The 27,879-nt window shown below is 42.4% G+C and overlaps 1 protein-coding gene across 3 annotated transcripts in view; it reads left to right on the top strand.

Moving 5' to 3' along the window:
- The window catches only part of USP49 (ubiquitin specific peptidase 49), a 34,596-nt gene extending 6,722 nt beyond the window's left edge, over nucleotides 1-27,874 (top strand). The window contains exons 2-8 of one of the 3 annotated variants that reach the window (XM_075115733.1): nucleotides 10,958-11,102; nucleotides 12,030-13,440; nucleotides 15,247-15,451; nucleotides 17,401-17,509; nucleotides 18,289-18,494; nucleotides 19,317-19,459; nucleotides 19,615-27,874. In XM_075115733.1, the coding sequence (XP_074971834.1) occupies nucleotides 12,058-13,440; nucleotides 15,247-15,451; nucleotides 17,401-17,509; nucleotides 18,289-18,494; nucleotides 19,317-19,459; nucleotides 19,615-19,704 (2,136 nt within the window). In that variant the 5' untranslated portion in view covers nucleotides 10,958-11,102; nucleotides 12,030-12,057 and the 3' untranslated portion in view covers nucleotides 19,705-27,874. Of the gene's footprint in view, nucleotides 1-10,957; nucleotides 11,103-12,029; nucleotides 13,441-15,246; nucleotides 15,452-17,400; nucleotides 17,510-18,288; nucleotides 18,495-19,316 lie in introns of all 3 variants that reach the window. The other 2 variants (XM_075115732.1, XM_075115731.1) reach the window with 2 other exon arrangements.
- Nucleotides 27,875-27,879: the final 5 nt, after the last annotated feature.

Raw genomic sequence — 27,879 nt, 5'->3', positions numbered from 1 at the left:
AGCGAAACCGTTTGCTGATGGCATGGACGGTTTTGGTGTCATATTTGGAATACTTCATGTGTCATGTAAAAACAAGCCGCTCTTAAATGTCTGCTTGATGTTCTCAGTAGAGAGGAGTCATTAGCTGGTTGCTGTACGGGAGAGCTTCGCTGCCCGTCTCTGTAGAATTGGTCATGTCTTCTGCAGCTGGAGAAGCGTAACGGGAACAGGAGCACCATGCTGGGTACAGAGGAGCAGGTTGATCTGGGTAGCTGTTTCTTTCTAAGCGGAACAAAAGGGCTTTTATGTGCTTAAAACCCACACAAACATGAAAAACGTTTTAATTTTAAGGACAAATATTCTGAACTTAGAATAGTATTAATTATTCTGAAAAAAATCAGTGTAAAAATCCGCTGTTCTTTTTTTTTTTTTAAGTTAAATCAGCTAACTCTTTATTCACTGGAGTTGTGAGAAAGAGTCCTTAGCTTGGATTTAATGATGTTTAATCATTCTTTCAAAAATACAAAAGAGGTACTAAAAGCTGTTCAGCAAAGCTTTAAAGAACTAATAGCTATAACTCAGATTCAAAAGTGATTTAGTTCCAGAGGTAAGTCTATAATCCTACCAGTCATGAGTTAATCTGTCATCAGACTAAGACTAGAAGCAAATCTATTTAACTAAGAATAGTTAATTCACCTGAATGAGAGCAAGGATGAAGATCCTTCTCACAAGAGTTAGTTTATTTTGAGAAAATGTAATATTCATGATAGAGTGAAAATAGCGAGTGTTTTTCAAAGGTAGGCTGAAAAATTCTGCTTTGGAATTTGCACTGCTCTTTTTCTGAACTTTTTGGGATGGTTCGGTAGCGTGGCTGCCCGAGCTGCTGTTTTGGATGCCGTGGAAATCAGTGAGTTGGTGAACAAGGAAGATAATATCAAGTTTATTACAAAATTGGAAGGGTTTAGGAACAGCTTTTGAGGCACCGGATTGTGGCACCAAAACCACATTCTCCTCTCCCTCTTTCCTTTCCTTGTCGTCATTCCATCTCAAGACAAATTGATGTGATAAACTCTAACCTCTTAGTAGGATAATTTATTAAAATAACAGATGCTACAGAATCGGGCCTCAGTTGATTTGCAATTCTTAAAGAAGATTAACAACCTGATATTTTGCAAATCGGGTTCCCGTTTCCTACCTCGTTCTGTTACATCAGCGTGTTGTGGGGAGGACAAAGGCACTACTCAGATACTGACTGTAATTTATAGAAAAGGATTTCAGCCAGAACAGGATTCATAATATGCAAATTAGGAATAATTCCACCGGAGGGGGGGAAAGGTGCATTTGAGCAAGTGAAGTTGTTCCTCGTGTACCAGAAAATAGAGGCTCAGAACCTCGTGTGTCAGCTGGTAGTCTGGATGCAGGGAAGGTTGAGACTGAAAATACGTTTAGTTTCATTAATGCCACTCTAGGTCTGCTTTTGCACACCTAGGAAGAGAAGGGTGTGCTGTACAGATATTTTTTGTCCCCATGCGCAAAACAGGCACATCACTTGAGCAGTGCAAGAGTACCTGTAATTCTCTCTAATTCTTTGTTGACAAGAAAACAGAGAAGACCTTGGTCGAGCCCAGCGGTCCAAGTGAAAGCTGGGTCAGATGATTTGCTGCTTCTAGAGCTGAGGACGCAGCAGCGCCCTCCCATACGGGGATGAGGGCATGCTTGTGGGTGCTGTACAGATAAACACTGTTGAGCATCTTGGGCTGCTGTCTGGCTTTTGTTGGTTAGACAAATGAAAGAATGGAGGTCCTTGCTGCATTTGGATAAATTGGTCGCTATGATTCACTCCATTTACCAGTTTTAACAGCATTTATTAAAGCCCATAGAAAATTTTCTGTGCTGTTCTGTTTTGCTCGCTTGGGGTTTTAAAAGACCTAATAGTAGTTGATTGGCAAGTGAGGGAAAAGAGAATGATGGAGAGGTATGTTAAAACCCTTCGTTATTTTCATCTTCTTGTAATCTCTGCTCCTCAAACATGTCGAAGGCACCTTTCCTTCATAAAGCACAGCAAAATGTGACTGTGGAATACTGTACTTATATTTAATACTATTTGCCTATTCATTATGGCTGTGAAGATAATAAGCCACAGCCTGCTGGGGTTGTCTTGTTCTTTATTGCTTCAGTAGATGGCACTGACATGTTCATTTGACTGATTGCTTTATGTGTTGTATCAGCTGTGATGTTGTTTTAGATTAGTTAATAGTCTGTCTAAGATTTTGCCAAGATGAATATGAATTAAAATGGGGGAGGAAGAACAGCAGAGGACTACCCATAACTTACCAAGTATTCACTCTCTGGTATAATCCGTCTTTGTGTCTATCACAAAGAGATTCTCGAAGAGGCTGTTAGTCTGCTGCTGAATACCAGGGCTGTTAAATTGATCTCCGCTGCAGCCGTCAGTTTTGTGTGCGTGAGCAGCACCGAGAGGATTCTCTGATGTGCCGGAGCTAGAAAACTTCACCCCGTACCTGTGCAATGAAGGGCTTTGGTTTGTTTTATTGAAATTGCATGTCTTTTGCTACAAAAGTGATCGGTTTTTGCAAACGATGGGGGAACGGAGCAAGGTGCTATAGGTCAAAACGTAACCGGTTCTGACCTTGCTAATGAAGCTCTTTGGCAGTAGTAGAAAGTTGTCTTGAATTTTGTTGATGTTATTGTGAAGGTGGGTGGAAATTGAGTCAAATTTTCCCTATCAAACGTTGAGTGTGTGGGTTTTAATATTTTTAATATATAATGTCTGAACTATTGCTGTGAACCTCAACTCTGGGTGTACTGTTTACGTGGCAATTGGTGATAAATGCGATATACACTGCATGTGCAAAGTAATGCCTAAAGAGCACGGTCCAAAGAAATAACGCTTTCTGCATTCTGAAAAATGTAGCTTTTTGGCTGCGTTGTAGTAGGCCGTGATTCAAAGGAATAATAAGACAGGGAAAGCAGGGACATAAGAGCGGCTGTTTATCTCCTCCCTTCCTGCTTTGTTAGGCCACCTTGAGACATAAGATGGTTTGTTTCGTTTAACTTGTACCTTGTTGATTATGCTTAAACTGCCTTGTTCACCTGTGCACAGGTCCTGACCCGTGAATGCGTAAGCACGTACTCTGTCCATTTGAGCAGTCTCGCTAAACTTGAATACTTGCCGCATTGGGCAGTGGTAAGTGTGAAAGGAAGCAAAAAACCCCTCAGTTTTAGTATGAATCCTGACAGTCTGGAGATGGTGGGGCGCAAAAAACTGAATTTCCAAATAGTGAAAATTGATGTAGCGCTCTTGACTTGGAGTTGGTGCCACTAATTTTGCACCCGTTAAAGCTCTGTTACTGTCTGCTCTGGGAGAGAGGTCTTTCAGGAGCGATGTTCTGGGGCAAACGTAGAGAAAACTAAAATGCTGTGGCGTGTCACCATCTGATGTTGTCACAATTATGGAAATAGAATTCGTTGGGAATTAATGGATTCTGTAAAGCTGGTTGCTTGACTCATAAAGTGAAATTATTACTTTTTATTGGGCAGTTAACGTCTACTTTCAGGCTGTCCTAATGCAAAACATTTTTTCATGTTTGATTCTGATAAGTCAAATTGTATGTATTTGCTATAATTGCTTCGGGCTTCTACGGCTGTAAGTACCAGTGGAATTACTGCATTGACTCTCTCCCTTTTGGACTGGTTCACTAGGACTAGAGGAAATACTGTGAATTGTTTTAATGTGAAGTGAGTGCCTCTTTTATACAGCGTATCCATATCGTGTTTCCCAGCTTATTAACACTTCAAAAAGCCAAACCAAAAATAAAATCTCAGAAGCCTATGGAAAAAAAAAAAAGGGGGGGTGGGGTGGATTTTGTGTTGCAATAAATGGAGAAACATTAACTTTCAGAAAGCCACGAGCTAAGTAGTGTATAGCATTTTAATAACGCTTTCTAACATCCAGGATCATTTCATAGTTACTTCCCACATTTTCAGGGAACTGTAGGGCATGTATCTTTTTTTGTTGTTTGCTTTATGGTGACCTTAAAGAATAAATAGTATTGGTTGTATTACATGTTGAAAAGCTATTCTTAAAGCTAAGTTCAAAAGGTGAAAATAGAAAACACAGGTAGCTGGGAGCATTACCTGAGGTTTTAGTCACTTGTTTTCATTAATTTCTTGCCCTGCACGAGAAACAGAGTGAGTTTAGTTTAATAAAAATATTCATATTTCATCTATGAAAGAGTTTAAATTTTAAAAGCTTTCAAGTTTAAACTTGTATGGCTGGGGAATTTGAATGGCAGTGTAAATAACGGAATAGCTAGTTTCTAAGGAGGGCTGTATTAAAATACTTTGTGAACTGGAGAAATCCACCTTCTCTTTGCTTTTCCACGATTATTTTCAAACCATAAACTGCCGGATCCGTTCCTAGTGAATGCTGCTCTGTCTCTAGTTTAAGAGGATCTTCATCGGGAAGGAATGTGGATAGAAGACACATGCACGTTTGTGACTATTTGTTGGCCTTTATAAAGTATGAATTATTGCTCTTTGAGGACACAGGCAGTGTGAAGTATTTTGGTTTAGTCATAACTTTATTGTAACCAAATAAAAGGATTTCAGTGGTTTTTCTAACTTTGATTTCTTAGAGTTTGCCAGCAGTCCTCTCTGGTAAGGAGAGCGTATGTCTGCAGAAAGGTCGTTTTGGGTAGAATAGCTAAACCAGTCCACCAAGCATGATAAGTGTAACACTAAAAAAGGCAGGATGAGTTATTTTATCTGTTCCAGGCATTGTCTAGCCTGGAATAGGGACTGGGGAACACTACTTTCTTTTAAGTCGTGATCAGTATGGACGGGATAACAGCACGTTTCAGTTTATGAGAGGACTTAGATTTAAGTATGTCGGTCATATTTTAAACAGTCTCAGAGACATTAAAACTTTTTTCTAAAAGTACTCAAAATTCTAGAGTTTTAGGAAAAAGATAAGTTTATTCATCCTTGCTTCTTCCCCAGGGCTCTGTTCCCTGAGCGTTGAATTCAGCTTTAGCAGTTTGCGTGATCAAGTTGGTAGTTGGATTGTTGACAGACAGTACCTGTAAATGGTTTTATATATATTTATATATTTATGCTACCCATAGCTGCCTGGCAGGTTTTATGTCTGGTGCATTGTGGTAGTGGGTTCTTAACATCTCTGATTTGGAAAGTCTGGGACATTCAAGTCTGTCAGCTGGTGCAAAATGTGAAGCAAATGCTTATCTTCTCTCAGTTTTCCCTCAAAGTCTATATGAACTTCATAGGCAGGATGACCAGTTTTTGCAGGTGGGTTGGTGTTAGGGACAAATCGGAGCCCCCTGAAGCTTTGTTCTTGCTGTGGAGTATGAAATGTTTGAAGCTAATTGTACTCAATATGTCATCTGTGCTCCTTGTTGTACTCTGAAATCAGATACGGACCAATATCCGCCAACTTCAGCTTCCCAAGATGATTCAGAGAATGAAGTCCTGCAGAAGTTGTACTTATTCCCACCGAGAATGCCAGTGCAGGAAATAGGACTTTCTCAATCCTTATGCTTTTGAAAGCTTTGGGGTTTGGGTTTTTTCTTTTTTTGGTTTTATTTTTTTTTTTTCAATGACTGAATTTTTCTTTGAAAACGGATTCCCGAGATTCCAGGTTTGAGCCTAGAGCAAATTTTTACAGCACAGTGTGAGCTCCCAGAAACAGTTTAACATTGACATAGTTATAATTAACTTAAAGGAGTTAATAAAACAGAACTCGCTGTGGAACTTGGCAGGAAAGTCACATTTTCGTCAAGCTCCCTTGTGATTATAGCTTCAGAGCCGAACAGCGTGGCGGGGTGTGGGGGGTCCTCCAGCGCCTCTATGACACAAACCAGCTGAAGTCCTTTGAGCTTGTCACGGCTCCTGCAGGACACCGGCCACCTCCCAGGCACGCGCAGGTGGGGTGTTTCAGAATTGGTAAGCTTTGGGTTCAGGTGGAGGATTTCTGTGTTTCAGGGCTCCAGCTGGGTGAGGAGGTTGAAGTCCGAGGAGTGGGCTGGCCAGGAGGGAGGTGGGATCAGTGGCCACTTCTGCTGTCACAGCTCTTGTCTACTGTCTATTTGTCTGTCTTTTCAATTGTGGTTTATTCATGTATCTACAGTAGCTATTTAATTCATTGCTTTGCTTGTGTTTTCGAAGAAATGCTGAGTCCTGAATCATCTGTAACTCTTCCTCATGTGTTTTCCTTTTTTTTTCCCTTCCTTTGTCAGCTGTGTTAATTTGCCTGTAACTGACTTGATAATACGTCATCCCGGGTAGAGAGAATCCAGCAACTGTAGGATATAAAGCTGACAATTTTCAAGAAAATATGCTTTCAGAATAATTGCAAAAATCTCTAGGGCTATTGTTTCTCTTTGGAGATGCAATTTGAAAGTCTAAAACCAGCAGGGTTCAAACTAGAGGAGTAAAGGCAGAAACACATTCCTGCCTGGGCAATCTGATGGCTCTTTGGAGGAAAAGAATCAAAAAGAGCTTCTTGCACATTTTCCTGGGTGTTTTCCTTGCTCTGGGTACTGAGTGAGTAGTTCTGGACCGTGCAGTGACTTTGTAAGGACAGAGGATACCGGCTCAGGTGATGGGGTGGTGACATCCGTTCCTTCGTGCAGCAATTCCTTTTCTGTAATGCAATATCAATTACACGAGTTTTTCTGTTTGCAAAAGTGGTGGCTTTGAGAAGCAAATACAGGATTTTGCTGTGAGTACGTACACGGCCGGCTCTTGCTAACAGAGGAGTATGAATGTCTTGAGCAGGAAATTTTTTTTCACCATCTTCCGCGCAGCTCAGATTACATGTTTTCATTAGACATCTGGTTGAATAATTGGTTCCTTAGAAATGGGGAGGTTAAAATATTCGGAGGAATAAAGTTTTTGAGTGGTTGTATGCAATTTTTAGATATCTATTCTCTCTGATATCTCCTTTTTGCATTTTTGAGTATTTGCAGAAATTCTGCTCTAGAGTTACCTGTAAAAAAATGGTTTATTGGGGGAGAGAGAGGATAGTGCTTGGTTTTTTGCATCCAGGATTTTTAAACCTGTTTGATCAAATGCAGTATATTTGTGGAGGATATGTAGTTTTGATGGAAACCAAGAATATCGAAGGATATTTTTTTCCTATGGTGTTTTAAAACAAAATGGAAAGGAGGGGGGAGGGAAACAAGCAAGTGTACCTTATTTGATGCGGTACCAATTGCTGATGGACTGGTGAAATGCTGCTGTGTTTCACTTTTGCCGCTCCCAGGAGAGGGATGGATGAGTGAAAGGATCGTTCAGTCTGAGCTTCCCACCTGTCCTCAAAGGTGATTTCCAGACGGCAGCTAAAGGAGTTGATGCCAGCACTGAAGACCCTGATTTGTTCTGGAGTCAACTCTTGGACAAATGAAAGGTGCGCCTACTTTCCAAGGCTAAACATCCAGCACCTTTCCTCATCCCTAAACTTTTCGTTTTGCTTTGTGCACCTTTATTTAGAAAAAGAAAGTAGCTAGTGTCAACAGATCTGTGCAGATGTCTTTAATCAGTTTCCAAATGTGTAACAATGGTACAAAGAAACATAATAAAGTCATGTGTTTTATTTTAACACTTTTTTAGGGTCAAGAGCCAAATTGTTTCGGCTGCGTTAGGTTCTTGAAGCTGTTACAGGATCTTGCCATAACTTTTTCCAGGATTATGAGCCATGCAAGAAAAGAAAGTAGGGTTTGACCCAAGTGTTTAAATACTGTAGGTGCTTTGCAAGGTGAGAATTTTTCAAATTGTCTCTAGAACATCGCTGGTAGCCCAAGAAGAACTGGGTAAACTACGGTCCTTCTTCTCCTTTTATTTTACTATTTTATTTCAGTTTTGACTCCTCTTTAGTTGTATTGCAGTGCAGCTCCACGCTTCTTCTGGTACCTCCTCTCCATGCAGAGCAATTAAGCTGTTCCTCCTCCCCTCTTTTCCTTTCCTCACCCCTTACCTAGAAAAGAAAAGATCTAAGTAGGTGAGAAAGGACAAGTTTATAGATATTTCTGAAAATTAATTCTACCTCGATCGGAAAAAATTTGTAAAACCAAGAAATAAACCTGATACACTGTAATTGCAAAGAGAAGCGTTCTGTTCATTTCCAAGACCTTAAAAGGTAAAGTGTTAATTCTCCACCATTAAGCTCTCCTGTTGCTCATGGCTTCTCTTAGGCTGTCACATCCACCACATAAATTTGTATTTAGTTGTTGCAATATTTTAAATAGCTCCAGCTCTGTAATCTTTGCAAGGTTTGTTTTTCCCCTTGTGCAACTGTTTGCAAGTTCTGACTCATCTTCGAGTTTTCCTTTAATCATCGCTTTGTAATTTCTCCCGTCGGTGTGTTCTTTTTGTTCTTGCTGGTAGGCTGTGGCAAGGTATTTGTTTACCTATGTAAAAGAGAGGAACAAATTTTGTTGTTAGTCGTGTGCATGTCTTTCGATGACTTGTTCAGTAGCTGCCTGCGTGTAGGGTGGCAGGGCTGAAGCCATGGCCCCGCCAGCTGCCCGTAGTACGTGTTGCACCATGCGGGAGCGCCAGTTTTAATTCCTTTTTTTTTTTTTTTTTTTTTTTTACGGAAGAGATCAAAAATGTGAGTCAGTAAGAGGCATCTTTAATGTGAGGAAGAAGTCCGTAAGTGCGGTGCACGCTCCGCTCGCGCAGCAGCCAGGTGCGTGGAAAGCGAGCCTACTGCGCGCTGGCGTGAGCAATGCAGATGCTCCGGCAGTCTGCTCTGCCTTCTCAGCTTCGACATGAAAACCACACCGATGAAAATCAGGTCTTGTTTGAGGAAGTTGAAAAGAGATGCCATTTAAGTGGCTCGGGTTAAATAAACACCACTTATTTCTAACTTGCAGAGCAGCCGAACGTACGTGGTATTAGGGCTTAGATTTGCGAGGGGAGTATCCATAGATACCTAAAGAGAAACAGGTGGGGAATATCGCATGAATATCAAAGATGCTTTTGTGCTGAGAATTACTAAATTAAGGTGTAACAAAGCTGCTTTGTTAACTGACCAGTGTTGTTAAAATCGCTTTCCCTTTTCAAACAGGAAATCTTGCTGGCCCACACAGGAAAAGCAAAAGCAGTTGACAAAAGGCTTGTAATTTATATACTGACAGCCTACTTCATTGTTAAACATGATTCTTTAATGCACTGTATCTGGTGTGTGATTGATTTCCTTGTAGCCTGTTACCCAGCTGAAACAAGCAACGTATCAGCATTGTTTCTTTTTCCTTGGAAATTGAGGATAAATTCAGTGTTCTTTGAAAATACTGTGTCCTGAGACCTTGCAGAGCTGGTAAGGGACGGCGCTTGGCGGCTGTTTAATGGGTCTCTAGAAAATCATATTTATAAGGCCCGTTTTTTGTTAGACGGTACAAATCTCGGATATGCCGGTGAGACTCAAGGGTTAAATTCCCAACACTGTCGCATATGGCAGTGAGCAGAATCACAGATGTTGATGATACAACATAATTAGTATTCTTTTATGTAAATGAAGTCTGTCAATGTTACCATAGTGTCTATACTCTTTCAAGCTGGAATCTATGCCACTTGGTCTCACCAAGGCTAGACAGGATTATTCCACAATTTTCTATCAAGACCTGAGCGGAAAAATAAAGAAGAAAGGGGGGTGGGGGGGAAGGTCAGGGAGGAAAGTGGGAAGGGATGTTTCCAACTTGGAAAGATGAGACCAAATCAGTCCTTTGTTTAGGTGGGATTTCCAAAAGCATCCTTCCAGGTCCTAGGATTTATGAGTGAATGAATGCAGCCCAAAGGAGAGGTGTAGCAGATTTTTGAACTGTTTTAAATAAACAACTAAAACGGTTATTTAGACACTGCAGAATCACTCTGTGGAGATGAACTCTGAAGTGGCCACTTGTGCTTTAATCTAAAGTCAAGAAGAGTTGAAGAATAGAAGAGCTTTGATTTTTCTTTAACAGATTCCATCTTTAGCGGTGGTGTCACTGGAAAAAGATAGCAATGAAAGTAAATTTGCCTCATTTGGGGACCACCAAAAATACGTTTTCTTAGCCTGGTCAGATAAGTTTTCTACATACCAACCAAGGCAACTGTTCGACAGCTATCGGAAGGCTTTGGGGAAGCATGCCGTGGCCTTCGTTATGTTAAACTTTGTCCCTCGTAAAATGATTTTTTTAACTGAATATTCTATATGCCAGACCTGACACTTTCTGTGGCATCTGTAACTACTTTGTGCATATTATTGCTGTCCCTCCTATCACTGCTTTGCATCGTATTGAAGTGCTGTAGTCATAGATGTGTGAGGTAATTTAGTCTTTCTTGGATTATTACAATAAATACGTGTTTACAGACTTTTCTGCCTTTGGCAAAATTCAGGTTTTGCCTACTTTTCTTTCCTCTGTAATTCTTATTTTCTTGCCTTTTGCACTTGACAACTATTCATTACTTTGTTTTTATTTGAAAAATCACCTAGAAAGAAATTTAAATCAGGATAGGTTTGGTTTTTTTTCTTTTTCCCCATCTCCTCTTCCCTTCTTTCACCAAGTTATCGAAGAAGCCAAAACTGAAGTGATCACAGGAGGTGCGTGTTTTCGCTCAGGTTTTTTTGCTCACATTTTTTCTCTGCCATATGTTGGGTCATTGACTACAAAAGACTTAGGATGAAGAGGCTACATGTGATCAGCAGATTTGTAGATTATCAGAAAATGAAAGCAGAAAAATGGAATTCCAGAGTGCCTCTTCCATGTGACGTTTCTTAACATCTAAGTATTCAGGTTCCTAGGTGCGTTCATGCTTTGACTTCCAGATAATTCTGTTCTCTGTAATAAATGTGTTCTCTGCAGTGGCTCTTGCACTGAGGGGATTAATCGTGTTCAGAAGCAACCCTGCCAGCGTTCTTAGTTTGTTTATGTGCATCACAAGAATATTCTCTCTCTAGGGCTTTGAAGCTGTGCTGCCTCACAATGAAGACTTAAGCAGTAATTAAATTCTCGAAGAACCGCCAAGACTCCTTCGGCTGAAATGGGGATGTTCCGGGCCCTGGTTGCTGCGTCGCGGAGGAAAGGATATTTAAACATGACTCCGTGAGTAGGGCGTGCGAGTGGGTCTGGGCGCTGTTTCTATGCCCCCATCTCCTTCCGTTGGATCAGAGCGTTGGAGGGACTGTACAAAAGAAACCACAGCGCTGGCACGTGGTGTTTTAGTTGTGCTTTTTGTATGGCTGAGTTTCTTTTGTAAAACATATGGGCGTGGGACATGGAGTGAAAGCTTTTCGTGCCTTCTAGTATCCCTGCTTTGATTTCTCTTCAGTTAAATATAGTAATTTAGTAAATCAGTTGCTTTTTCTGTTTATGTGTGCTCATGCAAACATATACACATGCAGATGTTCCTTTAGGTTTACTATAACATGATGTTACACGTCATTTTTTTCCCCTGCTGATTTTTTTTTTAAAACATTAATATGTTTGGGAGCCTGTGGGAAATCAGAGGATTCAAGGGTAGAATGTAAAGCCTGCGGACTTGCAAATGCCCTGGTTATGACAATTACCTGATATTTTTGTGGCTTCTGCAAGAAGTTGGTAACCTCAGTCTAGTTCCTGATGACATGCATTCCAATTCCAAATTCATTTTGTATGTATCAATTTCAAGAGGGCAGCTAAAGATCAAATGTGTGTGTGGACTGAATTAATCTTTTTCTCCTTGGAAGCGAGCCATTCAGGTTGGGTAAGGCGTGCTGGCAGCTGTCTGGGCCATCCTTAGTAGACAGACAGTTTTATTCTGTAGACCTTGTCAATCCAATATCTTTCACTAGTACTAAAAACTGCTTTTAAAAGAACTGTGCGCAGAAATAATGTAGTCGGTTGAGGGGAGGCTGTAGCTGGGATTGACAAGACGCGACATCTGTATTTTTATGGGTCTTTACAGCTGCTACGAAAGAGATAATTTTAAATATGTATAGTGGCTCTAAGATCCTTTTTCTTTCTGGTTTTTTTTTTTTTTTGCCTTCCAAGGTCAAAGCAGCGAAGACTTCTGTAAGACATGGATAGATGCAAACATGTTGGGCGGCTACGACTCGCCCAGGACCACTCTATCCTGAACCCCCAGAAGTGGCACTGCGTGGACTGCCAGACAACTGAATCTATCTGGGCTTGTCTGAAGTGCTCCCACGTAGCCTGTGGGAGGTACATCGAGGAGCATGCACTTAAACACTTTGAAGAAACCAGGCATCCATTGGCAATGGAAGTTAATGATCTGTATGTCTTTTGTTACCTTTGTGAAGATTATGTCTTGAATGATAACCCGGAGGGTGATTTGAAATTGCTGAGAAGTTCTCTGTCAGCAATTAAAAGTCAAAAACATGATCCGTCAACGAGAAGTGGCAGGACATTGCGATCAATGGCTTTGGGAGAGGACATGTGCAGTCATCAAAGGAGCCCTCAGGGACAATCTCTGATGCTTACAGCTCTCTGGCACAGGCGTCAGTCCTTGCTTGCAAAGGCGTTGCGGACCTGGTTTGAAAAGAGCTCTAGAGGCCAGCTAAAATTAAAAGAAAAGAAAGAACTGGAGGAGTTGGAGAAAAAGAAGGAGGCAGCTAGGCAGCGGCGGCAGGAGGTGAAGAGACAACTCCTGGAGGAGCTGGCAAACACTCCTCCGAGGAAGAGTGCAAGGCTGTTGTCTCACGTGCACAGAGAGAACTTGATTCCAAGGAAATTCAGGGAGGTGGCGACCGCTTCCCCTACCTCAAGGCAGATGCAGAGCAGCAGATTCAAACAGTTTTATTCCATCCGGCGTAAGCCTCTGATGACTCCCGGGGTAACGGGTCTAAGGAACCTGGGAAACACATGTTACATGAATTCTATTCTGCAAGTGCTAAGTCACCTCCAGAAATTTAGAGAATGTTTTTTGACACTTGATCTCTGTGAAACAGAAGAACTCTTAGCTAAAACTGTGAATGGGAAGTCTAGAATGCCTGGCAAATTGGCAAATGGGTCTGCTGCTAATGAGTCAGGGAAGACTGACAAAGTGGGATCATATGGCACACAGAGCTTGCCAGCTGGCTTAAATGGTGGCTCCTCAATAAGCAGGAGTTTAGAACTAATACAACCCAAGGAACCAAGTTCAAAGCACATCTCCCTCTGTCACGAATTGCACACCCTCTTCAGAGTGATGTGGTCTGGCAAGTGGGCGCTCGTGTCACCCTTTGCCATGCTGCACTCTGTGTGGAGTCTGATCCCGGCATTTCGAGGTTATGATCAGCAGGACGCTCAGGAATTTCTCTGCGAGTTGCTGGATAAAGTACAGCAGGAGCTGGAGTCGGAAGGAACGAAGCGCAGGATCCTTATTCCTTTCTCACAGAGGAAGCTCACCAAGCAGGTCCTGAAGGTGGTGAACACCATTTTTCATGGGCAGTTGCTTAGTCAGGTATGCACCTACTTTTGCACAGAAATCAAGTGGAGCCATTCACACCAAGGAGCAAAGGCTCTGTTTCTTGAGGAACCACCGGCTAAGTACGAGGAATTGGTTAGGAGTGCCTCCCGAGAGAGAAATCTGTTGGGTTGCTGTGCAGGTTGTCAGGCATTTTTGATGCTTGTCACATGTGTTGTAAGTTCCGTTGACTTTTGCCGCTTCAGAATAAAATCTGTACAAGTACAGAAGTTCTGAGCCCTTAGTTTTAAGTTTTTACCGTGTTTTTAAAGTGTTGTTGTAATTTGTTTTGTCCCGTCCTGGTTTTCTTTCTGTGGCTAGAAAGAAGATGATGAAGGACAGAGAGGACAGTCATCGTGTGCTATAAAGAATAAGCTCTCTGTGACAATTTTTTTTTTTGCAGGCATATGAAAGTCATCTTGAGATACTGAGCACGTTTAACACACGTTTCTGTAGGAGCTGACAGTGCCTGTCATCATGCTCAGTCTCTTATTCCTGTGCCATTCCCTTGTCTGAAACATATTATTCCCCACAAGGCAGACCCTGAGAGCCCAGTGCTTTTGTAATGTCCTCAACTACCTTTGCTTTCCAGGAGAATTGAAACGTGTGCATAACTTGACACTGAAGGGTTTGCAAGATCAGACCATGAAGCGTATTATATGAGTGCGTTCTCATAACTATTTATATCGTCCTTCTCAGTGCCAGTCTTACTAAGCTTACCACTTGTAAGAACTTACGTGCCGTTAAAGATTCAAAGGTGTATTTTTCAAGTTAAAGCTTTCAGTTTTTCAGGGAAAGGATGCTTGAAGTCATGGTTCATTTGAGTCAGCTCTGCAGTGCATGAACTTCTTGTGGACTTTAACTAAAAGCTCTTTGTTCAGTTGCCTCTTGACTCTGGAAGATGGTGCGTGCTCTAGATTCAGTGGCAGGTCTCTGTTAGCAGCGTGAAGATGCTCACAGATCAGTGTAATTTATCTGCTACTATGATACACTATAAACACCTTGCTGAGCTATTTATTCTACGTATGTAACGCTTGTGTACCTGTGCTGTATTTCATTTCAAACCCCTCTACGCACAGAAGACTCCCTTCCCTATCTGCTAGCTACGAATCCATCTCTTGAAGTTACTGGTGCCTCCAGTGCATGAAGCTGCAAGGTTGGAAGTCGGTTTCTGGTGGATGGTTCTCACAAGAATGCACAGCCTGAGCAGACCTGCATCCGTTACCAGACCTGGTTTTGTTACTTCCTCATGTTCTCACTTGCTGCCTCTGAGTTTTAATTGAAAACTTTGCTGCTGTTCTTATTTATAATACTCTGGGATGACATAAGGAAACAAGTGCATCTGAAATTTGTCCTTTCCTGAATAATTTTTGTTTAGTTAGCAGGTGAAACGTTAACGGAATTATACACTTTGAAATACGCAAGGCAAGTAGAGAAAATATGGAAGGAAGACTGCATGATAAATGCTAACGTGTACTTTTTGTAGTAGGAAGCAGATCCAAGGTGCTTGTTACCCAACTGTGAATTGGTGTTCTACCTGTAATGGTGTTTATCTGAGGAAGGGAACCCCATGAAGGTGAACATTGTCTCAATTTTTTTGAGATTTGAGAAAGTATTTTAAATTATCTGCTCAAGACTGACAGGCTTCAGACTGGAAATGAATAGTGTTCCTGTTGACTCACAGATCGTCTTTACGTCCATGAAACTTTTGGGCATAAACTTGCTTTTTAGATGTGAATGTAAATGCCAGTCTGCGGGTGTACACGTACATAACTTTTTTGTGTATACGCATTTCATTCCCAGGTCACCTGCATAACATGCAACTACAAATCCAACACCGTTGAGCCCTTTTGGGATCTTTCCCTGGAATTCCCCGAGCGCTATCACTCTATCGAGAAAGGGATCATCCCTGTTAATCAGACAGAGTGCATGCTGACAGAAATGTTGGCCAAGTTCACCGAGACCGAAGCTCTGGAAGGGAGGATATATGCGTGCGACCAGTGCAACAGTAAGTTGGATCCTGCTGATGTTTTTGCCATTAGAAGCTCCATCCGTTTTCCGAGTGTAGTTTTTCTGATGTGTGCTCTGTGTGTCTGAAAAGCTGTATCGTGGCCTCTATGTATATAAAAACTGCGTTCTTCCTCGCTGCTTGTGCTGTTCTGTTTCCCCCTGTTGATAACTTCTGCTCCTTTGGGCACCACTTTGGAACCAACATGTCGTTCTTCTCTCCTCTCTGCCACTCAGCAGCACAATTTACTAAGGGCTTAGTACGACCCTGTTCAGAACTGCTCTTGCTGCTTGTGTTGGAGGGGAAGGGGAAGGCAACTTCAAGAATTTTTTTGGGGGAAGGGGGTTGGATTTAGAGACAAAAAAAGGAACCTTATCCCCTCCCCATGGTTTTCTCATCTCTGCCTGGCAGGGAAGCTTTTGTAACAAGTCATCTATATGCTGCTTGTTCTTGACTGAATCCTTTAACCAGAAATCACAAATGCAGAGTTCTCAAGGTCTGCTGCCAGGTTAGAGTTTCCGTCTCTCCATAGGCATTTTGTCAAGAAGCAATGAACCGACATTATTCTGGGAGTCTCAGGTTAATGTATTACCTGTTATATGAACGCATGTGTTTTGCTGTGCTCAGCAAGAAGATGACTTCTGCTTCCCTGTAGTAGTTCTGAGTGTAAGGTCATTATGCGCCTGAAAATAATTTTAGCCTTGTGTATAATCATGCAGCTCAGCTACTCTGATAAGCTGGATTTGAAATTTTTTTCATGCAGGTATTTATGGCAAACGCTCATCCCCTTGGGAGGGAAATGCCAATAATTTGACTTACATTGCAACTAAGCAGCTGAAGTAGCACGTATTTTTAGAAATCTGTTCTCTATCAACTTGCAAATCTGTTACCAAACATCTTCACAAAGCGTTAGGAAATAATCGTTGACTAGATTTTCTTGAAACTAAGCCAAACAGAATTTGAACAGATTCTGATTCACAAATAACGTTCACAAAGTGTCAGTATGGATGGGTGCAGCTTCATCTTAACTCTGTTTTCTTTGATTCTTTGGAAAAGCCTGAATTTTAACAGTTACTTCAGAATTAAGTGGCTAAGGAAACATTAACCAGCTGAAAAAAAGTCAGGGAAAGGCAACCAGCCTGCGTCTAGGTGCCAAAAAACTATTGGGGATGCTGCTTGTCAGATGCGACGGAGGAGGAGCAACCCATCTGTTCTGAACTGGTGCAGTGAGGTGCAGAAATCTAATTAACAGGTACATTTCTTATTGGAAGCTCTGAAAGCCACCTGTCTTCTTCCTCATATAGTCGTACATTCAGTGTCCTGGAAAGAGTAATCACCGGGAAGAGGAACCTTTTTCCTGCTTCTCCAGTTTTGCTTCAGAGGTTGTTTTCCGTTCTTGGGCAGGCAGAAACCCTGCGAGAGGTGGAACCTTGCTGGAAGCATTTTCCTCAGACTTGTATTAATATTCTTGAGCTAGTCAGCTTGCTACTACAAGCCTTATTCTCGTGGTATAAGAGGATCAAAGTAGCAGACAGAATACCATGTCAAATAGCGTTATTTGTGTGCCGGTAGTTCACCTGTTGAAACTGCTACAGCCCTCGGCGTCTTCGGCACTAGCGCGCTCCCAGTATTTCTGGTGTATTTCTCAGAGCAAAATGTCAGCGTGAGCGGCTTGAAGGTGGTAACTGGTTGTGCGATTGCGAGCATCATAAAAGTGGAGAAGTTTAAGTATTTTTAAACGTGTGAGTTTTGATCCTAGAGAAGTTCCTGCTCTGTGAAGGAGTTCATAAGAAATGCTTACCTGCGTGTCCATCCTGAGCATATGTGAGCTGGACTACTGCTTCTGGAAGAAAAAGAGTTCAGAATGTGCTCTTTTCCCCTTCTGAAAATTGATTACATCCTAACAGTCTTTGCCTTGGTTTTTTCATTTTTTTTTTTTTTTTTGGAAGGCAAACGGCGAAAGTCTTCTCCAAAACCTCTTGTTCTGAGTGAAGCTAAAAAGCAGTTAATGATCTACAGACTACCTCAGGTCCTCCGACTGCACCTTAAACGATTCAGGTGAGTGGGCCACACTGCACGGGGTCAGGCAAGCGACTTGCCTCTCTCTTTTTGGAAAGAAGTGGTAAGTGTGGGCCCATAACTTCTCTCGCATTCTGGGAAATACATGTGTATCAACATTTTACCCGAACCAGGTGTGTGAGACCCTCTGAGTGCTGCTTAGGACACAGTCGGTAGCCTGTTGGTAGCATGTTTTCTACTAAACACACAATGTAATGTTTTGTAAATATGAATAGTGATTTCCTTGAATTGTACTCAGCGGTGTTTGAGTTTGCAGGCAACTTGAAAGGGTGGCTGAGGGATGGATGAACTGCTCAGCTGAGTGAAAGATTTGTTGAAGATGGAAGCCCGTGATAGTTAAATGCCAATATTATGTATTTACCTGTAGAATAAAATACAGCGAAGTTCAAAACATTATGGAAAGTTTCTAACATGGTTAGCACAGGCCATTGAGGTGTGTGGGTTTTATATTTATATAACTGAGTTTTTTAAATGCCGTTTGACTGTCGGAGCAGCTGTCTGGCAGTTGCAAATCTCTACAATATCCTTACTAGAACAAATGGGCATCAATGTCAGAACGAGCTGTGTGCAAAAGATGACTGTAGTAGATGCTAAAGTGACAACAGAAGTTAAAAATGATACGACGCCTACTTGACCCTAGCACAGAAAGCTCCTCAGAGTTGTGTAGCAGTGGCTGCTTTTGTGTGCATCTCCCCGCAGCCCTGTACCACTGCGGAAGCAGGATCCCGAGTCTTTGATTCATGCCCTTGTGTTTGCAGGTGGTCTGAACGTAATCACCGTGAGAAGATTGGGGTCCATGTCCTCTTTGACCAGGTATTAAACATGGAACCTTACTGCTGCAGGGACTCTCTCTCCTCTCTTGACAAAGAGACCTTTGTCTATGACCTCTCCGCTGTGGTGATGCATCACGGGAAAGGGTTTGGCTCAGGACACTACACAGCATATTGCTACAACACAGAGGGAGGTGCGTGTGCCTTATTGCGGGGAAACAGATTCAAAAAACTCATGTGTTATTCCATGGACATAGTGCGCTGTAAAGCTTTATGGTCAAAGCTGTTTGGAATCAAGTTTCCTGACATTTGGTAGTTTGTTTCCCAGAATGTATTGCTAGTAGCATGAGGTGGGTTTTTTCTTTTTTTTTTCTTCTTTTTCCTTTTTTTTTCCTTTTTTTTTAAGTTTTTTTTTTTAATTTTTGCATAAAGCCACAGATTGCTGCTCTTTGCTTTGCGGCCCTTCGGGATGCCTTTTATTGCTTGCTGTTAACAGCATGAATGCTTCATTTTCTCATGCGATGTAACTCCATGGAGCTGCTCCAGCTGGGTGTCTTTTCTCAGTGTCCTTGGGATGATGAGATAAACAGAAAGTGTTTTGAAACCGGACAGGAACTATTCATGAATAACATCCGCAGGGTTTTTGTGAATTTCCATCAGTCTCTTTCTGCAGCTGAATTAGTATTGACTCTGGCTTCTGACTTGTGGAGAAAGAGGTACAAATTGGCTGTCTCCAGGGGATTTTTCTTTTCCCAATAGAGTTTTTGGGCTATAATATGCAATTGGTTAAATTATCATTTGGTATTTTTAAGCTCTTTTAACAACACAGAGACGATCAAAATGTTTTCCAGATTAGAAACTGCTTTTCAAAGCATCTGTAGAGAAAATGATAGGAATGCCTTTTCTCCTACGCTGCCCTTTTTCTCTGTGGATGTTTCCTATGACCAGTTCCAAAATGCATTCAGAAGGAATTATGTTTCCTGTACTGATTCCCTCTTTCTCACTTTGATTCCTAGGTTTTTGGGTCCACTGCAATGACTCCAAACTGAATGTATGTAGCGTGGAGGAGGTGTGCAAAACCCAGGCCTACATTCTTTTTTACACTCAAAGAACAGTGCAGGACAAAGCAAGAATCTCAGAAAAACAACTCCAAGCTCAGGTGCCATCCAAAAATAGCGATAAGGACCGAAGACTGACATTCCCGTGATGGGGAGCTCTGTAACTCAATCAGCAGTCTCAGTTTGGGTTTTTGTTCGGGTTTTTTGTTTTTGTTTTTTATTAAAACCGTTGGCGTCACATCTTTCCTCTTTGTAGGAAAAAAAAAGGCTCGCTGCAGGAAGAGAATCAGATCATGACGTTTGCCGCCCAGGGTCTGGAAAAGCATATGGAGCTGTGCAATTCTGACGCATAAGATTGTAGTCAGAATCTCATTTTTAAAGCATCTTGTTGTTAAATTATGCTCACAAAACAAAATGAGAAAGCTTGATGCTGTATATCATTCATCTCATATCAAAAAGGAATTCTGTAAGGCGTGTAACAAATGAGCACAACCAGGAAATAGAAGCATTCAACTGGCTTCAAAAACCTTCAGTACCTAGTAATGCTGATAAAACTCCAGAAGGAACAGGTATAGTACCCTCCCCTTTAATCACCATTCACATTTCCAGGGTTTGAATCACACAGTCACCCAGGCATTTATTTGGCCGGTTGTTGGATAGGTGGAGTTGCCTGCCCTGAGAGCCGTTCTTGCTGGAGAACTGTTTAACATTCTTCTACCAGAGAAAATATTCCCCCAGGCCTCAGCTATCTCTGTGATATCAATTTCTTTGCCATCGGTTGAGGGCAAACCTGTGGCTGGCAAGCTTTGTCAACAGCTGTTTTTCTCAGCATTACTGGGGCTGTGTGCACACTTGATGGCTTATTCTCTGGGCTGAACTGAATTGGCAGCTAAATCCACTAGGAATGTGATTTTTAAACACAAAACAGAACTGTTGTAAAAACACAAAACCCTGTAATAATACAGGAATGCACCTGTGTGTCATATCTGTTTACAGTGGCAGCAAAAACAAAGCCTGTGCTACAGGCTTCTGCTGGCATAACTTTGTCATCAGGATTATAAAGAAGTCTAAGCCCTGGCTTGCACAGCTGTGACAGCAGAAGCGTGGAGGCATCTTACACTGGCAAACTAGCACTTTTACAAGTGTGGCTTGTTTTCCTCAGGGGAGCGGGGTGGTGGTAGTACCACAAGGGTGGGAGACAGAGCTAGCTTCTGTTATTGCTTCTGTAATGGAAATACTCATTAATTGTGGCTGTCACACGAGGCCCAGACTAACCGCAGGCGGTGAGGTTGCACAGGTGTAGTGCGCAGAATTCACCTGTGAAGTCTTTATTTCTGCTGGGACATGAAGGGACAGAATGTAGTTAAATCTCAAATTCCATATTGAGTCTGAAAGGCTATAAAAATGTCTGTATCTGTAATCATCTTGATTTTAGAATTCTATGAGAAACACAGGGCCTTAGTTGACTATTTATGGTCACTTCTCCGCCTACAGTTGCACCTCAGGTGTTTTTATAATTTGGGGTTTGGCTGTTCACGTTTCATGTTTTAATCAAATCTGAATATGTAACTGCAAAGACATACGATGTCTTTCAATCTTGAGGGTTTGGGGTTTTTTTTTTAAGTGGTTAAAGGTGAAGTAATCTAAACTATTAGGTCCTTCAAAAAAACTGGTTCCATTTTCAGGCAGAGAAGTTCTGAAAGCGTGTTCCTCTTCCTCCCTCTTCTCCTCTTATTGTCAGCATTTGCCCCGCAGGCGCACGCTGACAACCCTACGTTGTTGTTGCGGGGGGTGAGGAGGTAAGCTTCCCAAATACTAGTCCTCTCTTTTTTCACTGCCGCTACTGTGACTTTTAATCTCCTGTCCTATGGGCAAATTGGTCTCTCTCACTTCGGCTGCCGTTAATCGCTTCAGCCACGCAGAGTTGAGCACAGCAAACAAGAAACTTCTATTTTGTTGGACCGAGGTCTCCTCTGCCCTTAAAGGTTCCCATTTCTTGTATGTCTGAGCAACATGCTGGTTTCTGAGCCTACAAAACCTGTCTTTTTGACAATTGGGTGTAACTTTGAGATCATATGCTGTTATTTTTTTGGACGTAAGACGGTTCAGAACAGTCCTATGGGAACTGATTAAAAAGTTTTAGGTTTGGTTCCTAAATGTAGCAGGGTCTGGAAGGATTTCTTTCTGCTGACAGCAGGGGAAGCAGAGTTAACTTCAGCACAGGTAGAAACTGGCATTCCTGAAAGAATCAAAATCAAGCTTTTGAGATTATCGGATAAATGGCAGATTCTTTTTAGAGTAAAACTTATGCTCTGTGAAGACTCTGTGTCTCAAAAGGAAAATTAAAGGAAAAATAGTGCTTAACATTGCCTTTTTAATCTAAGAGGTGGAAAGGAGAACATATTTTTCTCATGCATCTGTCCTTCTAGGCCTGTCCAGCCTTTAAGAGGATTATACTCTCCTAAGTGACAGTCATGGTTTACTATGGTGCATTCACTTTCTGAGTCCCCTAGCCATGCTGGCCCTGTTTATATAAAAATTCAATAGAAAGGCAAACCGTAATGCAGCATTAGTTGTTTCTGCAGTGAGCCGAGACTCTTCGCTCTGAACACTCATCTTTTGACTGAGTGTTTTGCATTAATATTTGAATTCAGGTGGTGATACGGTTGTCACGCAAATCGAGTGGGTTGCAGAGGGGAGTGGGGAGCTGGGAGCCTACCTGTAGCCATTGCGGCATCTGGTTGCCCGAGCAGATTTTGTAGCTTTTACTGGTGACATCTTTTGACATCAGTGGCCTCTCCATGTGACGTTAGCCTAGTTGTGCTGAGATGTGGAGATGCTGCAGTCAGAAAAACGATTGCCCTGATAGGGAAAGAATGAATTATACTTCAAAGTAAAAAAACTTGCTTTTTCCAACACTGTGAGGTTTCTGTAATATTTAGCTTTTATTTGGAAGCGATAGCGTATAGCATTTTTTATGCTGTTTGGTTTATATTTGTCTACTGCAGGCTTCTTTATATGAGCATAGCCCAGTGCTCCCTCCATGGTGGACACTGTTTTATAGTGTCCTGTTTGCCAGAAATTCTGATTGGAAGTTACCTCTCTGCATCAGTAAGATCAAAATACTACTTGCAGTGACAGTGAAGCCCGCTTAAGTGCATGCCTGACAAAGGGTATCTGTAAAGCAAATTTTGCCCCTCCTTTAATGGTGTGGCTTCAAACCCTGCTAACGCGCTGATGCGTATTGAGAAAAATTACAGGTTTGGGCTCTGCTTTTGCAAATACACAGGCAGGTGATGTGACTGAACCCGTGCGCGGAGTTCAGCGGTCATAGTCGTGAGTTGCAAGCTCAGTGGCTGCAACATAAAAGCCATTATTTTGGTACACCTGGCAGCAGAATTGGTTTCTCTGTGTGCTGGGATTCCTGTCTTGTAGCAAGGAGTCAGTTGCCTTGAGGGATGCTCAGAGCAAGCGTGAGGTTCTCTGCACCTTGCAGGTTCTTATCTGAAGGCATCGGAAGCCACTGCATGCTGGCAGAGCGTCAGCCGCGTGAGTGTGCAGCCTTTGGGACAGAACTGTTCCCAGCACATCCTTATGCGTGCAACTTCTAAATAAATCAGCGTTCCTTAATTTTTCATTTTTAAAATGAAGAATCTTAATGTATTCATGGCCAGGTATGATACAGCATCTGCTGCAGTTGTTGGAAAACACTTTATTTTAGCTAACTTTATTCCACCAGCAAGTCAATTACATAAATTTGCCTTTATGCTATCACTTTACTGTCCGCGTTCCCAAGTTAAACTATGCATGCTGCAAAAACAGTTTCTCTGCAAAGCACTGAAAAGCCAATTTTTTTCCCCCATTAATTCTGACCAGAACAGTTCTCTGGTCTGGCTTTGAAGTTGTTAATGTGAGGCAGCAAATGGAATAATGCGTATTAAATGCTTGACGTCAAACTTTTCTGAGTGACAGTACCACCCCCACTTACTTAGGGACTTCCAAATGGTTTTTGAGTGTAAGAATAGAATTGGAAATGGTAAAAGCATTCAGTGCGTCCTATGGACTCGCTATCGGGAGGGGTTTTTGCTTTTAGAAGGCAAGGCTTCTAGCATAAAAATTGTCGTGGTGGTAATATAGAAACTCTTTTATTGATTGTAACATCCCCAGGCCTGAATATGCTTGATTGCATCCCATTGAGAGAAACTAATGAAACTTCTGGCTGTTGCCAGATTACCCCGGGATGAGCTCCAGCGGAAGAAAATGGTGTTGCAGAATGAGAACTACGTAGGCAAGAGACAAGGAGATTTGTTTTACCTGCCAATACAGTTTTGTGAACTAATTTTGTAAGATTCCTTAGATCTGGTGCCTTGTATCCAATAACATTTTGCATGGGACAGAAACGTTGGGAAATAAGTCATGAATTCCCCCCCTCCTGACTGAAGAAGCAGATTTGTGTATTCTCTCACTGACATTTTTGCATTTCATAGCTGTATGTGAATTAAGTTTACCAGCAAGCTCAGAAGCTAGTATTTCAGCATTACATGTTTGAAATCTCTGTATTTGTAATAACTCAAATAACAGCTTGTTCAAAGACAGATTAGATTTGGCTTCTTAGATTTTCTTATGTCATCCAGGCCCTTCCAGTCAGGTCAGTAAGTTGACATCTGTCAGAGCATGTAGCATAGAGCAAGGATTAAAACCTCCAGTGGGGTTTTTGGTGGGGTAGCTGTAGGTTTGGGAAACACTTTCTGGTACAAACCTAATGACAATTGCTGGTTTAGAAAAGAACAAAATACGGTTCCCATTGTCAGGGCAGCGTTTGCCCAGGTTTCTTCTTAGTGGCCTAGCGAATACTTCCACACGTGAGCAAAAGCATTCAGTGGCAATGCCTGCATAAATTTAATATGCAATAGAGTTGCATAAGGTGGCCGAGTGTCCCTTCTTGCAAGTAAAGAGTAAAATCCAAGCTCCAGCTCTGAACACTGCCTTTTTGTGTGCCTCTAATCCCTTCAGCAGGTTTGAGATTCGATTGGATGGACTTAGGTTGAGAATTGATTGCCTGTGGGAATATTAAACTGCAATTCAGTGGGTTTTTTGCCATCTATTACATTAATATTGATACCCGTTTACTGCAGATGGAAATGCGAAGCATTCTAGCAATTCTAAATTTGTAAGCCCCCACTTAATTGATCAGAAGTTAGTTACCTGTACCAACTAGTGATTACTTGTCCGAGTTGATTTTAGGGGTATGCCTTAAGGCTGTTCCTTCTGTTGTACTGATTTATATTTTGCGTGTGTGTATGGGCTCTGCTTGCTTAAACGATACTGGGCCAAAATACTTTCAAAAGAGTTCTTAAGTCTTAAAAATGAGCTTTGCAATGTACACCTCCAAAGGGCAGGGGGTAGAGGAGGAAGGGAAAAAAAAGACCAGCCTGATGGGCCCGTGACTGACTTTAACCACCGTTAACTGTTTGTTGTTCTGAAGCTTGTGCACGGTACAGAATGCATTGCGGTTACAGCAAAGTGCTGCACCCTTCGGGCTCTTCTTCAACGGCCGTACTACTGATTTTGTGCAGGCTGGGGGTAGGGAAGGAGTTGGGATGAATGGAACGACCAGTAAAAAGAAAGCCAATCCAACCACAGCAATGACTGCTCTAAGTTTAGGAAAGACAGGAAGCATCTGATAAGGGGACCTTGCGTCTTGCAAGGTTGCGTGTTTTGCAGGCAGAGACGTTCACCAAGCCCAAACGCAGTCTCGTTAGCAGCAAGCTCGTGCTGTTTTGTGGCACAGACTTTCTCTGGTCAGTAGGCTCATACTGGCGAAACAAATGGTGCTTTTCCATTAGATATTACAGTTCTTAAGGAACAGTGTCCCAAATTCACAAGTTTTAGAAAGGAGCTACCTGCTGAAAGCCCACAACATCACTGTAAATGCTTTGCATAACAGGAGGCGAGAAAGGAGATGATACAGTTGATGATTTTACCTAATTTGATTCGTAATTTTTGGTTTTGATAACATACTTCCAATAGAGGTGGCAGGTGGTGAATTTGTTTGGTTTTTTTCCCATGCTGAAGTGCTGCGCCATGGACTTGTCAAACTAGGACTTGGTGGAATCTGGAGTGAAGCCCTCCTCTTGTTTCTATTCCTGCTTTACAGCCGCTTTCTGTGAGAGCGTGTCTGTGTGGGAATGTGGGGCTTCTCGGTGCTGCTCCTGCTAAAGAGGAACAACCACATCCCTTCAACGCGGGCAGGGTTAAGTGTAAAGTACTTGGGCTAGCCTTATTTCCTTAGCTAACCGTATCTGTACCATGGGGATAATTTGTACTGCTACAGCTGCGTTAGTACGAATGTGTGCCGCGTTGGTGGCTAGGCAAGGTTAAAGAATGTACGATAGCAGGGCCAGGCTAGAGCTTTGCACGTGAATAGTGTCACCGCAAGTTCCTGGAGCACCGCTGGATGGAATCGGTAGCTGAGAAATTAGGATAACCCCTGTCAGGCTCCTCCTCTTTCACACAGCGCAGTGTTTGGCTGCCTAACTCCACACCTCTGATTTAGGAACGGCGTTTTCATAGCAAGTGTCATCTTCACTCTCCTTACGTTAATTAAATGACGTAAGTAGGCCTGGCCCTTAAGGCTATTTCCTACTGCTACAAGAAGAACCACATATTTCCATGTGAAAACCAAGTTTCTGCCTAGTTTATCAGATGTGCCAACTACAGTAACTTACCACTGGCAACCTGGAGCCCACACAAAAGAGAACTAGGTCCTGTTTTCCCCTGTTTAACTTCAGCTTTGGTTAAGCAGACGCAAACTCTTCAAGCCACAGCCTTCTATACATCTAATGAGCAGTTTACAGGACAGGAACAAATGGATATGTTTGTTTCCAGTAGGATGTTTTTTTACAGGTCTGCCTTTCCATAAAACAAACTTAAACGCAGCTTAGAAACGTCAAACGGCTTCTCCAAGGAGCGCTGCCCACGTGAGCTCCCTTAAGGTGCGATGGGCTTGGGCAGGATGCTGCCGTGCAGACCCTGCTTCTGCTAATGCCCTGGAAGCTTCACTCTTGACTTGAGTAAGGGCAGAATTAAAGCTAGTCTTCAGCACTTTAAAAAAAATTAATCCCACTCTAAGTTAAGGTTGCTGGAAGGGTGCTGTTGGCAGAGGCTGGAGAGAAGACGAGCAGTTTTCCCTCAATATGAGCTCTCCCGGCAGCCCGTGTGAAAACAGGAGTGAGATGCTGTTCCTGGGTGAGGAGCCAGGCTGCAGCTTGGGTGGGTTTCCCAATTTATTTTTTTTCAGTGACTTCTGTGGGGGTTTTAAGTCAGAACAGCCTCCAGTTTCTGCTTCAAGTTTCTGGTACGTACGTCACTAATGACTTAAGCTGATGTATGCCATGCTGTGCTCATGAATGAGACCGCCTGTGCTTCAAGGACACTCCCAGGCCCCAGCGACAGGAGAATCCATTAATTACTGGCAATCTGTCCAGCTGTCTGGCGGCTCGGTGCAGGCGCACTAGAGGCACCGCTCCTAATCACAGGCGGGTTCGGCAGCTTTTATTTTAGTCAGGGTTCATTAAGACAACACCCAGTAAGTCACCTACGGCAGCCTTCTGTACTTAACTGCACGAACTGCCCCCTGCCTGAACCCAGGCCTCGGGAGGGGATTAGTGTGTTCTAAATCAAAAACTAAGATTAACTATTAAATGACTTAATGTTCTAATTAATCCCCTTTCCCTGCAGAAACTGTTTCTGCATAACTTGGATTATCTGTACTTCAAAAGAAATTCATTTCTTTACAGGACGTTAAAATACCTGCTTTGAAAACAGGATTTTTAAGAATCTGTGTCGGTAGTGGAATGAATTTCTCTCTGGGGCAGGTGAGGGGGCAGTTCGCAGTCACAAAACGCGGAGGTAGCGCTACTTCAGAAGAATGTCTAATTAAAAACCCGTGCGGAACCGTCCAAAGAATCTGAAGCCATGTTGCAGTCCTACTGCCGTAACGCTCAGGGCTGGGAAGTTACTCTGCTCCACAAACGGCATCTCGGAGGAGCTTTCGTGTGACGTATGGGAGTAAATCACAGCCACAGCTCCCATGTCAGCCTCGCGTGGTGCTTTCACTGTCCCCCGAACAGCTTCACCACCCACAGCTGCGCTTTAAAGTTGGTACTGGCAAGATGTAGCCTCAGTCCAGGGCACTAAAACGCTATGCAACACCACATGGCTGCTGCTTCCCACACAGTCATCGTTCCTTTACAGTCATCCCAGCTTTATCTCATCCGGACATCACCCAGGAAACCTGCTGGGGGTTAGAGTTTACCTAGGGCTTGTCACGGTTTTGTTTTCCCTTTGAATGAGTAGCTGATGGGTCCTGCTTACAGCCCACGACTGGGCTCGTTCCTTTGTCTTTTGGGTGTGAAATATAAATCATGTTTTTATGATTTCTTTTGTAAATCTTTACTCTTTTTACACCTTGTTTTTTGTAAGCTGAAGTTTCTTATTAAAACAAATGAAATTCCGGGGG

This window comes from Phalacrocorax aristotelis, chromosome 21 (genome assembly GCF_949628215.1).
Source record: "Phalacrocorax aristotelis chromosome 21, bGulAri2.1, whole genome shotgun sequence".
In the NCBI taxonomy this organism is placed as follows: Eukaryota; Metazoa; Chordata; class Aves; order Suliformes; family Phalacrocoracidae; genus Phalacrocorax; species Phalacrocorax aristotelis.
Note: the sequence above shows the minus strand (reverse complement) of the source record. Positions and strands in the feature narration are given on the sequence as shown.